Source organism: Phoxinus phoxinus (assembly GCF_949152265.1).
Source record: "Phoxinus phoxinus genome assembly, chromosome: 8".
NCBI classification, from domain to species: Eukaryota; Metazoa; Chordata; class Actinopteri; order Cypriniformes; family Leuciscidae; genus Phoxinus; species Phoxinus phoxinus.
In genome coordinates, this window is record NC_136883.1 from 17,062,820 (window position 1) to 17,078,072 (window position 15,253).

Here is a 15,253-nt window from a genome sequence, read left to right on the forward strand (position 1 = left end):
ATACGAGTAAACATTTAGGCTACAATTTCCTCAGCGTCCGATCTGTCATTGCGATCCATTGCTTTCCTATTGTTTACTTTGACCGCTCTGCCTCATGTTACGTCACTTCCGGTTTGGCGGTTTTCAAACGCGGAAGTAAAATTTTCTCACAAAAACGACTCCAGAAGCCTAAATAGCGTTTTATAAGTATATGTTCATATTTAAATATAGTTCCTACATTATTTTTCTATACATTGGCTCACTGGGTACTCTAACCTGCAACATAGCCTTTAATAACTGCGTCATCATTTGCGAACGGATTTTTGGAGCACTGCGCATGCGCCTCTTTTTGCTGTAACGGTCAACTACCAGCGACTCAGCGAGAGTTCCCAGGGGAAAAGGTATGTAAAAGCTATACATTACGTTCTAGTCATCATTTAGAATATGTTAATTGTCACTTTATGTATATTATGTTGTATTTGTAAGGTTTTGAAACTTTATTTTTCAGTTGAATTCCCTGTTTGGTTCATTTGCTCTCAATCTCCTACCCTAACTTACTGAGGTAAAATCTAAGATAACGTTAACGTAAAATTTTTAACATTCCATTGTAACGTTAGTTGTTTTTAATTTGAACACTTCGCAAAAACGTCCTATTTTTAAAACAGTGTCATATTTTTTTTACTTCAGTTAAGTTAGTTAGACACGTGTTTCCTAACCTTGCTCCTTGAGGCACACAACAGTCAGTAACGTTAACGTTAGCTAACGTTATACATTTTGGATGTCTCCCTGGCCTTATCTGACCCATATATTTCTGGTCTTGGAGTCTCTACTAACGAACTGAGTTGATTCAGGTGTGATTGATTAGGAAGAGTTGGTAAAGTGTTGGGGTGTGCCTCCAGGAACATTGGGAAACACTGAGTTAACGTTAGACCATGCAGCCTCAGCTTTAATCATTGCTGATTTTAATATTAGCTGCTAAAGATAAAACTTGTTAATTCGAACACTTTTATTCGGTCATCATTAGAGTTGAGGTATATGCTGGTCTGGTATTAATGCTGTTTCATTCGCAAACAAATATATATATTTTTTTTGTGCTGTTTTTCAAAGAACCAGTTGAGTCAATGGTTCAGTTGATTATAGCAAAATATGCTTATTTGTTACCACCTAACGTTACAGGTTTGTGTAATGTGTAATTCATTACTGTAATAATAAAACATACTTTTTATTTTCAGTAGCGGAAGTGGAGACAGTTTGTGCAGCGACAGGTGAGGATAATCATGAGACCCACTTTAATAAGTAGAATAAATACTTTTTAATCATTGGTCAACTATTAATTGATTTTGTTTGTCTAAATTATGAATTGATATGTTCTCTGCACTTATGTATTTGTTTCCATCTGTCTCTGTCTTGAACAATAGCGGATCTCGACCCTTCTGCCAACAAAAGACGCATTTTTATCCAGATGCGGACCACCCCACTGGCCCAACAATTGTTCTGGTCCTGGAGAGGCTCTGACCTGAAGCTTTGGTCTGCAGAGGTACAGTATTTAATGTTCATAGTCAAGTCACCTTTATTTATATAGCGCTTTATACATTATAGATTGATTCAAAACAGCTTCACCGTAATAAACAGAAAAATAACCGAATTCAAAAGACGAAAAAAAAAAAAAAAAAGACATCTACATATTTTTGTGTTTCTGTCCACTTTGCGTGGACTAACAAATATGCAGTATTCTTCTTAATCTCTAAAAAAGTGCATCTATCCATAAGTGGTCTACATGGCTTTGGTGGGTAATAAAGGCATTCTGAAGCAAAGCAATGCATTTGAGTAAAAAAAATATTAATATTTTAAACTTCATAAAGTAAAATAACCAGCTTCCGGACAAACAACAAACATACAAGATTCGACTTAATTCTAATGCGCAACTTATGCGAGTCGTACTGCTGATATTTTCACTACACCATGCTACTTTCGACGTCATAAGCTGCACATTAGGCACAAGTAAACTGCGTTTGGCTGGAAGCTAGAATTTTACTTAGTAACATGTTAACCCTCTGAGGACGAATTGGGCGGTACCGCCCAAAATGGCATACTTTTACAAATGTGCAATTATCTTCAAAACTATTAATGATAGAGTGGTGCGGTCTTTTTTGCCGTCTTCCTCAGATTCCGCTGAAAACAGTGATATCACGTTTGTATTATACACACGCTTCGCTGTTGCGCAATACCACTGCATAAAAAGGCCAATGAAATCGATGTTGTTAGGCAAATTCCACCAATGGAAAAATTGCCACTGGGAGGATTTTTTTTTACCCAATCAGAGGAAGGTTACCAAGACGTATTCTAGCCAATCAGAGGACTCTATAGCCTTCAACATGTACAAACAAACAGCGTCATGTGGACGGAGAATGAGAGAGATAGCGAACGGAGCGGAGTATTACAGAACGCACAGTGATCTATATAAGAGAGAGACAGAATAACTTAAATAGCATTATTATTGTATTGTTTTAGCACTTTTATGATGGCAAGCAGTAAGATTTACGGCAGAACAAGCTCTGGAACAGTTAGTGGAAAGTAAATCTGCCAGGTTGTGAGTGTGTCTGTTCTTCAGAGCAAGCAGGTCTCATTTAGTTCGAAGCAGACCGCTTTTGTAAAACTGTTTGTAAAAAAAGTTCCTTATTTCATTGTTCTTAACACATTTGATTGAACAATTACAAATGTCTGTCAAGCAAAGGGTTTGACAAATATTTTTTTGGTTCAAAAACTGTTCACTATTGTTGTGTGAGGTGTGATTTTCAGTAATAAATGACAAAAATCTCATTTTCATTTTTGAAATTCTCTCGATTATTGTACATTTTTCAATCATACTTCCTTTATAAACACATTACATGCATGCTTATGTTAGCTTAGGGTCTTCTGAATCCATAGATACCAAACACATGGTGTTCCATCTCCATTACATATGGTTTAAGCCCAAATGTAAAAATAGAGAAAACGGACCAAAAAGGGCTTAGTCCCCAGAGGGTTAAATGGGGATATTTTTCTTACACAAACACATCGCTTTGCTTTAGAAGGCCTTTATTAACCCCCAGACCCCCTGGGCTCAGTGATATCACACAGCACGTGAAAATAGTCCCCGTAGAATGCAACGCGGACTACTTTCAGGTGCTGCGTGATATCACTGCGCCCATGGTACGTTTGCAACGTTCCTTGATTATTACGCCAGAATGAGAGTATAGTTCCATGTCAAATCAGCCTAGAAAATTGCCACGTTTTATTGCACGTTCTAACTTTAAGAGACAACTTTTAAATAGGAAAAATTCTGGAAATCTTAGTCTTTTGAAATGATTACTTTGCGGGCGAGATGTTAATGGTCTAATCCGATCCAATGATCTATGCTAGGCTGGAGCTATACGTGGTATCGCCAGACTCAGGGAACTGCTGGATGAACGGGAGAAAGGTAAAAATCAATTGTTTTACTCGAAGGGAGGTGGAAATTCCCCTCCCGCTTAATTCCCCAATTGGTGGAATATCCCTTTAATTAGTTTGATAAAATGCACCTGTGTTTACAACACTATTACACTAACATAACTTCTGTGGGATGGGTCTATTTAGACAGTCACAACAGGGAATCAAACTGCTGACCCTTCAGTCATGAGACGACTTGCTCCAACTTCTGAGCTATAACCGTCCCCAATAGTATTGTTACCCTGTGATGCCCACTCCTAGATGTGTCAGGTGGGGCCCAGCAGATTTGCCAGAGGGGGAGACTGAGGCAATGTTGGAGAATATGAAGAAGGATCAAGACCAAATTGTTACTTGGGGTACTAACAATACATTTGTATGTCTGTATCCACCTCTTTCTCCAGCAACCAATGAGCGATTACCTACTTCCGCTTTCCGGTATTGTGTTTCCTGTTCAGCGGCTAACCTCTACGTGCTAGCGTTCGAACTTGATAACAAACTAAGTTGTTAGTGCCATTAATATCAGAATAAGTTGTTTAAATGTTGTTAACATGAGCTCAGGATCAACTTGTGCCGTTGTTGGCTGCCATAACAATTCAAGAAAATTGAATATTTTGTTGGAAACGTCTTGCTTCGAACATCAGCAACTTCGAAGAAAGTGTCCGTGTCCATCGCCCTATGCTTTGCACTCCATGCCAAGGAATGAGGAACGTAAAACAGTGTGGCTTGCAGCTTTGAAACTAAAAAACCCTCCAAAGAGAGTGTATGTTTGCTCTTTTCATTTCTTACAAAAAAAGCTGTGAAAAAGATGTGCAGGATAAGATGACTCAGTGTGATGACATTGCCTACTTTTTGCTTCAAAGTAATGCGGATGCTTTGCTCTACACTGGTCTGAATCTAGAAACATTTGACATTCTTGTATCATCACTGGAAGGACATGCCAGTAATTCATTTACAATGCCTGTTCGAGATCAAGTTCTCATAACACTTATGAAATTAAAAACAAACCGTGTAATAGGTGATCTAAGCAGACAGTTTCATGTATCACTGAGCATGGCTAGCAAGATAATCTCATATTGGATTAACAAACTGGAGGAAGTTTTCCGACCTCTAATTCCATGGCTTCCAAGAGAAACTATTCAGGCAACCATGCCTGCAGCCTTCAAGAGGAATTTTCCAGGTACAACATGTGTTATAGACTGCAGTGAAAGCCTTTTACAGAAACCCAAAAACCTTGATTCCAGAGGAGAAACATACAGCCATTATTATTCACATAACACTCAGAAATACCTGGTAGCTGTTGCCCCATGTGGACTAATTCACCTTTGGCTAAGCCCCGCCCCCCTTAGTTACTGTTGCTACCTCCGACAACCTCATCTGGGCTCTGGTTTGGTATCAACATGGCTTATGCTGTGACGGCTCTTCCTGCTGGAATTTTATCAAACTTTTATAAAGCAGCAAATAAAGTGTCCGATAGAAGTAGGCAAAAGTGGCTGCAGTATGCGTTTGAAGGCTTTATTCAAGACATACGGTGAAACGCAAGCAGCAACAAGGCATCCAAATACAGGCAAAAGCACAACGGTCACAGTCAAAAAAGGAACCACCGCATATCCTAATCGAGACGGAGGCTGTGACTAACAATATCAGGAGAAACACTGTCATGCAAAGCTGGGTAGGTCTCTATTCACTTCTATAATCGTTATTATTTACAAAGCAAACGGACTACTCGAGTATAAAGTTGTATTAGCAGCGTGTGCTAGCGTAAGTTATCAACAATTAGGGCAGAGAACCGAAATCATAACCTAAACAGCATAAAACTGTCTAACTAGTATAACTTCACACACAGTAAGGTTAAAAGGTAAATGTATCTTAGAGCAAAGGTGAGCTTGTTGATCCTTGAGGGGTTTCGCTGACTGAGGACGTCCATACAGTTTAATCCAAAGACGACACTTGTCAGTATTTAACTTCGGTTTTGGGAAAGGGGAAAAAACGGACACCCCCTCCAACCTCTCTGGGAAACGCGTATCTGTTTTACAAATGCCCCAGGCACAACGTTTAACCATATTTTTTATAAAACGACGACGTAATAACCTGCCGAGACCAAAAATATGAGCCTCCTGCGTTGAAGTCAATGGAGCGCCGTGAAAAAGTGTCGGACCCTCTGTGGGAGCTCGTTCTTGGCTGCGCTGTGATTGGTCAATCTACATTCTAGGGCGTGGCTTAGCCAAAGGCGAATTATGTTCATTTCTTCAGCATATGGAGGGCGATGCAGTGACAAATTTATCACTATGGATTCAGGCATATTGGACTACTTAATGCCTGGAGATGAGGTCATGGCAGATAGAGGCTTTACCATAAAAGACTTGCTGTTTGAGAGAAAGGTGAAGTTGGTAATGCCTTCTTTCACAAAAAAGCGTGGACAGCTAACAGAGGAACAGGTGACAAGTACTAGACGAATTGCACATGTGAGAATTCATGTTGAAAGAGCAATTCGCCGTTTGAAAGTTTACAAAATACTGTCCCAGGTTGTTCCGATCACTATGGCTCCTAAGATTGACAAGATTCAAGACAAGACAAGAGTGTGTGCTGCTCTTGTTAATCTGAGGGAGGATCTTATTCGAAATTAGGGCTGCAGCTATCGATTTAGTAATCAGATAAGAGTTACTTTTGTTTTATTGCTAGTTTAATTTTCTGAAATAGTAACATTTTTATTGCTTACAATATCGCTCAAAAACTAAACATTTTTAGTGCCATATTACATTGTTTTTAAAGAAAACACAAAATTCAAAAACAACTTCAAACTACGGCATACATTAAACATACATAAACATTACCTTCAAGAGATAGTTCACTTTAAAAAGAAAATGCTGTCATCGTTTACTCACCCTCATGTTGTTTCAAACCTGTATGCATTTCTTTCTTCTGCTGAACACAAAGGAAGATATTTTGAAGAATGTCAGTAACCAAACAGTTAACTGGAACCATTGACTTCCATAGTATTTTTTTTTTCCTACTATGGAAGTCAATGGTTCCAGTTAACTGTCTGGTTACTGACATTCTTCAAAATATCTTCCTTTGTGTTCAGCAGAAGAAAGAAATGCATACAGGTTTGAAACAACTAGAGGGTGAGTAAGTTGTGCAACTTAACTTTTAGAACTACAAGTGTCAACCTGAAACTGATCTGTATATAAGCCTAACAAAGCTTAATAATTAAATATGTTATCCATGTATATACAATATTATATATATATATATATATGACATCAACTGAAATGATACAAAAACGTGAAATGAGATGATACAAAAACACTACAAAACGTGTAAAGTGTATGTGAACATTTGTGTTGTATGGCATGTGAATATGTGTGCATTTTTTAACATACAAACTTGTATTATACTGTATATATATATATATATATTAAACTACTTGTATATGGTTGGAATCACATTGCGTATTTTTTTATACAAAAATTAAGACTGGCAGCATGTTTTTGCTTAACACTGAAAGAATGTTTACTTCACACAGTCTAAAGGTGTGTCCCAATTATCTCAGATTCTCTTAATGTATGGCACACATTTATGGTCATGTGCAGATGTTCACTGAACCTTGTCCATTACCTCAATGTATCTTTTATTTAGCTTAAACCGTCCTGCAGCATATTCATCTACAAGCCGAGGTAGCATACGTGAGAAATAAAAACCTCGCAATCGATTGACTTGCTCCGTCACAAATGCCTCATCGTACTGCACTGTAAGGGAAACATGCTCTTTGGGTGTCCAGATCAAAAGTTTAGCAGATTTTAGACCTGTGCAAAACATTGTAAGCTGTATTTGCATGTAATATCCCCTACTGCCAGTTTTCTGCAATTGCAGCCCTCCATCTACTAGTTTGATATCACTGCATTTCTGAGTAAGCTGTACAGTAAGTGAGGGCTGGGTTGACACTGGACATTTACTTCCAGTAGCACACATGAGTCAATGACCCCATCAGGACTGGCAGAGAGCCATGGTTCTTGGACACTTACAACAGTGCCCCTATGCGTAATGCTCATGCCCTCTTCTTTTAGCTCTTGGCAAGCTCTATATTCATTTGCTTTTCCATAGTTAGTCGCATAGTTACCACGAAATGAGGGGTATATGTGCTCACATAGAAATTTGTCACTGCTTGTGGTTGCATGGACGGGAACCTTTTTTGCAGAACTTGCTGTAAGTCTAATTTTTCTACAATTGTGCCACAAATCAGAGGCACTTTGCTCTCTGGTTTCTAATTCTTATTGAGCTGCTTGATTATCACTAACTTCAACATATGCCTGGTAGAATGCCTTGCATGGGTTACAGCTAAGCTCATTATTGTGTATCTGATGTGGCTGAAGAATCGTGTCATCAACTGCACTGTAACTAGTGCTAGGTTGTTCTGCTGATGGTGAGGCATTATAACACTTGCCTAATAATGTGTTCTTCAGGACAAAAAGTGGGTGGAGAGTGGATTTGTCCACACTGTCTCTGAAGTCTTTGTGTGACACATGATGTGGTGTATTTGGGAGTCGTTGACTAGCTACAACCCTACAGTTAACACTGTATTGCTGTTCTGCTTTGTGGTGCCTGAAGTTAATCTGACTCAGACGTTTAGGCTCAAGGTTCTTTGATGTCCCTGCATTCCACCTGCGCTGCTCATCTGTACACGCAAGCCCTGTCTTTCCACCTGCAAATGATGGCATCAACACTGTCTTGGTTATTTATCCACTTACTATTAACATTGCTATTAACAAAGACAGTAAGCATGTTAGCATGAAAGCAGTTTATTAAATTACAAGTGTAAAAGTATATTACAAGTGCTGTGCATATGTAGATTATTTTTACCTTCCATAGAATAGCTGCTGCATGGCTACATGACTTCCCTAACCCGGCAATACAAGAGCACCCGACTGTCTCAATGACTCCATTTTCCCTCAGCATTACCCATGCTGTATGTTTAGCATTATTGACACTCTGACTGGGCTCTACTGCTGCTTTCAAAAATATAAAGCCGCTGTGCTTCTTCAACAATACTGTACCTATTTTGTTACTGTGCAAGTAAGTATATGCTTCTGTGCTTTTGTAATTCCGCAATTCTTCGCCATCAACCCCTTCAGAAAATAAAAGGTAATTAACAACGTCGATGTAGCTAACATCGGGCCATTGCTTCATGTCATCTAGCCACTCCGTCATAAGGGATGGACTGTTACGGTACTGTCGTCGCGACTAGTTAAAACATCCCTGGTGTGAATCCACCTCCGTTTTTTGTCCATCTGTGCTTCATCCATGGAGAAACACCGGCGTTTACAGCAAACAAGCTAGTAAGCTACAAGCTATCAAACGTACACAAGCTTCGAACCGGAAAAGGACAACCGGCTTCCGGTTCAAATCCGCTATGCGTCATGGGTAAATTCGCTAACCAGGAAAAGGTGGATACACAGAGGAAGGATTGAGTGGGGCAGAGAGAGCAGAAACAATGATGGAAAAGACATGCGACATACATGACGGACGTCGATGTCCTTCAGAAGCTACAGGAGGCAATTAGTCGACGAGGACAGACCATCCTGGATTACTGTTACTGTGCAACGCTAGACCACCCTAAGATCCGTGATGTTCTGGCCTGCTATGATCCAGACTCTGACAAGGCTGCCTGCATCCTGCTGCTCCTAATGTTGTACTTCAAAGAGCCGAAAGAGAGTTTGATGCTTGAAGTTGATGTAAGATTTTTTTATTCAAATATTTAAAATGCAAAATGAGTGATTACATTATCAACATTTACCCAGAGGTGGGTAGTAACGAAGTACATTTACTTCGTTACATTTACTTGAGTATTTTTTGGGAAAATTTTTACTTTTAAGAGTAGATTTAAATGTGGGTACTTTTTACTTTTACTCGAGTACATTTCTAATTAAAAAACGGGACTTTTACTTCGTTACGTTGAGCGACGTTCCTCTCGTTACTTTATTTTAATGCAATACGTGTTGTTAAATGCGTAGTTTATTCCAAGCGCGCTGTATCTTTTTTCTGGGCATGAGCGATGCTCAATTCACAAATGAATCACTCTTTTGAGTCGATTCTGTTCAAAGACTTCATCAAACAAGTGGGCAGATCTGTCTAAATCGGTTCGCGAATCAGTTTGTATGATCTGTTCAGTTTCCTGCACGCACTGAATCGTCTGAAGCGCTTTCAATTCACACTCGACTCGGAGTCATAACAGGAAGATTTAAGAACATCAAGAGCGTTGGATGAAGTGGCTGTGGACCTACTACAGTCAAGTGAAAGCTAATCTGCAAATGCATAATTTTTGCCAGCGATGAAGATCTCTATTATCTGCGTATGCTGAGGACGATATATCCCGTGGAACGAATATCGTTCCACAGGACGATATTCGATTTAATTTCATTCAGGTAATACATTTTACAACCAAACAGATTATTACGATATGATAGCACTACTTCAAAGTATGACATTACATTTGTTTTGGACATATACATTACTTTATACAATAAATAAAGTTTATTAAAATCAAGTAACCATTGTCCACATATGAAATGAACACCCGCCATCCCGCGGTAATGTGTGTGTGTTGCGCAGTCGCGTGCGAACTCAACTTGAAAACGAATGCCTTTGCCTGACTTAGACACTGTTGACCAGTTTAAACATGCTTGCAGAAATATACATTTGATTACATTTTGGAGAACAGACAGAAGAAGATCCGTCGATGTGCGTTTGATCGTCGTTTGTGTTCAGATGTTCAGTAGCGGTCAGCGCGAGCACATGTGAAGAGTTTTAACTCTTACTTCTCTGTGTCAATGTTTCCCTTTACATGCCTTTAAATGCAAAACTCTGCAGATACACTATATTTCGACATTGTCTAATAATCCAACTGTAGTTGTATAAGTTACTATTATACAAACCAAAGGACAGGCAATGATTTTCGGGCTACAGATGGCAGAAATAATGCTTGTCTCTTCTGTTTTTGTGGCAAAGATAGCCTATCTAATTATGATAATAATAGTCATTTAAATAAAAAAATATCTAAATAATATCATGTTTTATATATATATATATATATTTTTATATATCGGCCTATGATCCGAAGTAACTAACTATAGCTACTTGAGTAGTTTTCTCATTGGATACTTTTCTCATTGGATACTAATTATGATAATAATAGTCATTTAAATTAAAAATATCTAAATAATATCATGTTTTATATATATATATATATCTTATATATCGGCCTATGATCCGAAGTAACTAGTAACTAACTACTTGAGTAGTTTTCTCATTGGATACTTTTTTACTCTTACTCAAGTAACTATTAAGATTGTTACTTTTACTTTTACTTTGAGTAAATATTTCTAGAAGTACTTGTACTTTTACTTGAGTACAGTTTTTGGATACTCTACCCACCTCTGCATTTACCTTGCATGATTTACTACCTCTGACCAATGAACAATATTTATCCTTTATCCTAAATCCATGCTATTGTGTGTTAACTATGTTACAGCCATGTGCCACTGCTGTGGACGTCAATACTGAAGAACTCCCCAGCAGCCCCTGCTTGATCATTCAAGGTAATGTTACTTTGATCTTGTATCGACATTTCTAACTCATTATTTAGTTTTCATTCTAGAAATCTACATGACCACAATAAATAATTATAATAATAGGAATTACATTTGTTTTGTATAGCCCTTTGTATCTTAAGCAGATCGCAAAGTGCTCATAACACATAATGTTGTATCGGTTCATTTCAGGTGACATGATGAAGCCCTCTGGATGGCTTATATCCATCGAGGGACATGTCGTGATGAGCCCACACCCTTTCTTTTTACACGGAGTAGCTGCTTTCTTCAGCAGCTATTACGTCTTCAACCTTGAGTATCCTGGCGCTGGATCGTCAACGCTGGAGTTCATTCAAAGGTATTTTATAAAGATTACATTTAATCTTGTAATTCACATTATAGTACAGTCTTCCAACTCAATGATTGTCTTGAGGTCTAAAATGCTGACAAACGAGGTACCTGAGGCTAGCCTGGTGAGACCATCCTGATCTCGCAAACTCATTCAATTTCGCTCTGCAGATCAGTCTGGGTTTCTACACATGTTATGCTGACAAATACCTGCCGGTCCAATCACAGCTATTTATTTTGTTTTGGGGCAGGCTATGTGATGATTTCGAAATGTCTATTGCAAAATTTGACTTTTTTAAAAAGCAGAACAAAATGCTCTCAGGCCCTTAATTGAAAAGGATGTGTTTGTCATAATTTCAACAGGGTTTGGTTTTAATTTATCTACTGGCCAATTGCGTGAAGATGCATTTCAGTGGCGGCGCACGTTGATATGGCCTTTCATAGTAGAAAATCAACCACTTTGCCTCAGGCAAACCTAACCTGAGGCACCTTGGCTAAACAAAATTATGGTGAAAGTAAGATCTAACAAGTTTGGATTATAAATCTATTAGGGTTTGATGTGGGGAAAAAGCACACCTTGATAAATGCTGTCATACTGTAAGTCTATTTAAAACTGAAACTATCTTTGCTTATTAACAGGTGCTTCCTGGGCATCAATCCTGAAAGAGGCTTAAAAAGACCAAGATGCGGAACACAATGAACCCTCATGTGAGCACCCTTTTGAGGAAACTTAATGACTTTGAGTGGGCATCATATTATTTTTTTTTGCAGCGGTAGTTGTCAGGCTCAGTTTTGAGTAGCCTTGTTCTTTTTGTAATTTTTCAAGACAACTTTGCACTACAAGATTTTTACACAATGCTGTTGCGTGTGGACTCATTATAATGTTTGAGACTGAGAGTGCCTGACCCCTTTACGACATTCCTTCATCGCTCTCTCCCTTGCTCTCTTATTTTACCATGAAGGCCTTATTCCCATCCTGTCCGTTATTGTGACAGCTAGTTGAATTGTGAGACAGGTAGTTGAATTGCAAGTTTGCACAATTTCTCTGCATTTTCTGTATTTTAAGATGGCTTTTATAACTAGAAAGTTGAATTTCTTGAACTCTTGAAGTTCTTGGCATCTGCTGTACATTGAAAAAGATTTATTTGTTAATAAATATGCCATTGGGCTAACATTGACTTTACCTCAGAGTTGTTTGTTGGGGGGAGGGGGTTAATTGTACAATGATTGTAAATTCACAGTCAATTATTGTCAACTTGTACATTACTTTCACAGTACACACTGTAAAAGTACAGGGCCTTGTTGTAATGATGTACAGCAAAATATTGTAATTCCCCAGTAATGTACTGTAATATCACAGTAATTTCTTTGTCATTGAAGCTGTGAAGTTACAGTGCATGGTTGTAAAAGCACAACTGTTATTGTAATATCACAGATATAAAATTACAGTAAATTGCTGTTAGTATATTTCACAGTATATTGCTGTAATCCTTACTGTGAAAGTCATGCAAAATTTATCCAATTATTTACTGTAATTTCACAACGAAAATTTTTACAGTGTATGACCGACCGATGCGGACTTTCAAATATCAAATGAAAGCCTATGTCTAAAGGGCGTGTACAAGTTTGGTAGGGGCTACATTCTTGCAAGTAAATATATAAGATGTACAAAATCATATTTTAGGATACCTAACATGTCTGTGATATTTAGGGGCCAAGCACTGAAAGTGCGGAGGCACCTATTGTTTTCGTTCCGGTTCTTATTAGGGGCCAAGCACTGAAGGTGCGGGCACCTATTGTATCTGTTCCCGTACCAAAAATAATTCTTCTTCTTCTTCCGCTCTGGGAGTCTATGGCAGCCCATAGAACCGATCGCGGGAAAGTTGTAATGGTTTGACATTCGGATAGAGGACAGTCCCAACATTAAATACACCAATTTTGGTGTGTCTAAGTCATTCCCTCTAGCGCCACCAACTGTCCAAAGTTTCACTCATGTTTATTCTAATAACTTTTGAACCACAAGGGCTAGAAACAAAATTCTTTTTTCCTCTGATTCCTGACCTCGTGACGATTCGATTGCACCCAATGACGTCATTTTGCGCCATGAAAAGTTTTCCGCCATTTTGAATTTTCCGAAAAAGCTACTTTTTCGAACTCCTCCTAGGCCGTTGCTCCAATTTCCATGAAAATTGAATCAGATCATCTACAGACCATGCCGACAAAAAGTTATGGAATTCAAGTTGATTCGCTTAGCAATTTTCGAAAAAACCCACAAACAAATTTTACGTAGCGCTTGCGAAAACAGACGTAAGGCTGTATCTCCGCAACGCTTTGTTGGATTCAGACCAAATTTGCCACATGTCATCACAAGCATGACTTGAGGCTACATGCTGCGTTTCGGCGCAGCGCCACCTACTGGTCCGGAGATATGAAAAATGGCTATTTTTTCTTATAACTTCTGAACAGTTTGCCCAAAAATCATCAAGTTGGTCTCGTTAGATTCAGGCCAACATGCTGAGTCGACTGATATCCAATTTTACCATGTCGGCCATTTTGGCTGTCGGCCATTTTGAATTTTGTGCTAAAATGCTGTATTTTAAGAACGCATGAATGGATTGTTACGAAACATGGTATGGGTCATCAGCACGATGCCCTGAAGGAGCGTGAGAAGTTTCGAAACAGCGCCACCTTGTGGTCAAAAGTTATAACAACATTTCCAAAAAGGCTAATAACCTTTGAATACATCTGCCTATTGAAATGCCACTGGTCTCAATAGATTCGCTGGGTCACGCTGAGAACATAGATACCAAGTTTGCCATATTTGGCCGAACTTCCTGTCCGCCATCTTGATTTTCAGTCAAAACCTACTTTGTCGAACTCCTCCTAGACCGTTTGTCCGATTTTCACCAAAATCGAATCGTATCATCTCCACACTGTACCGACAAAAAGTTATGGAATTCGTGTTGATTCGTCAAACCGTTCTCAAATACCGCGCAAACAAATTTTACGTTGTGCTACAGCTACAGATTTAGTGCAAAAGTACTACATCGCCCATAACTCCTAGAGTCCGTTTGTCCTAGACTCAAGTGTCTCACACCACTGTGATCCCTGGCTCAAGGCGGACAAAATGGCTATCTCCAATTTCGATTTAGGCCAGAAAAATTTTCTGCTATGTCGAATTTTGTACGAAACCTACTTTTGCGAACTAGCCCTAGGTTTTTCACCAGATCGGAACCAAACCAGTCTAGGACATTTCTCTGGACTCCCTAGATCAATAATTATCAAAAAAAAAAGTTGAACTTTTGCATTTGGGTGGCTGTAACAGGGTCATTTAGAAAAGGGGCGTGGCAAAATACACTAAAAAGCCTATAAATCCCAAATGAAAACTCAGAACTTCACCAAAATTGATGAGCATATGTGTCAGAACATGGTGAGGAAGCATGCAGAGTTTCATGGAGATCGGACCATAGGTGGCGCTGTAACTGGCAAAAAGACTTCATTCTTATTAGGGGTTCAAGCATGAAATGCTGAAACCCTATTGTAATTAAGGATTCGTAAAACGCATCGTGCAGGCCAAACCGTAAGGCCTAGAGACGTGGCCAGATGGTAGGCCTCAATTTGGGGACAACCTATCAGAGTATAACCCCGAATGGCCCATAGGTGGCGCTACAGCAACCAAAAGTTCAAAATTGCTCATAGCTCTTAGACCGTTTGTCCCAGGATCAAGTGCCCCATATCGTTGGAATCCTTGGCTCAAGACGGACAAAATGGCTATCTCCGATTTGCCCTTAAGGCGCCAATTTCGAGTAAATTGCATTTTTTTTTAAAACCTATTTTTGCGAACTTATCCTTGGTCTTTCGCCCGATCGGAACCA

The 15,253-nt window shown here is 38.9% G+C and overlaps 1 protein-coding gene across 2 annotated transcripts; it reads left to right on the plus strand.

Annotated features, from left to right (window-relative positions):
- Window positions 1-318: 318 nt before the first annotated feature.
- LOC307002804 (uncharacterized protein) lies at window positions 319-12,681 on the plus strand. Of its 2 annotated transcripts, XM_079620735.1 has the most exons (8): window positions 319-380; window positions 1,212-1,244; window positions 1,398-1,516; window positions 3,382-3,439; window positions 8,901-9,176; window positions 10,973-11,039; window positions 11,223-11,388; window positions 12,018-12,681. In XM_079620735.1, exons 5-8 carry the CDS (start codon window positions 8,961-8,963, stop codon window positions 12,076-12,078), a joined length of 510 nt encoding a protein of 169 aa, XP_079476861.1. In that variant the 5' UTR covers window positions 319-380; window positions 1,212-1,244; window positions 1,398-1,516; window positions 3,382-3,439; window positions 8,901-8,960; the 3' UTR covers window positions 12,079-12,681. The 2 variants fall into 2 exon arrangements, with proteins under 2 accessions (XP_079476861.1, XP_079476860.1); XM_079620734.1 differs by lacking the exon at window positions 12,018-12,681 and having other exon boundaries at window positions 11,223-11,672.
- The last annotated feature ends 2,572 nt before the right edge of the window (window positions 12,682-15,253 follow it).

Excerpts from the sequence above, each read along its gene's own strand:
- LOC307002804 (XM_079620734.1), top strand. The coding sequence starts at position 8,961 with ATGACGGACGTCGATGTCCTTCAGAAGCTACAGGAGGCAATTAGTCGA. Across the intron at positions 9,177-10,972 it reads GTTTGATGCTTGAAGTTGAT|CCATGTGCCACTGCTGTGGA; the intron begins GTAAGATTTTTT and ends ACTATGTTACAG. Across the intron at positions 11,040-11,222 it reads CCCCTGCTTGATCATTCAAG|GTGACATGATGAAGCCCTCT; the intron begins GTAATGTTACTT and ends GGTTCATTTCAG.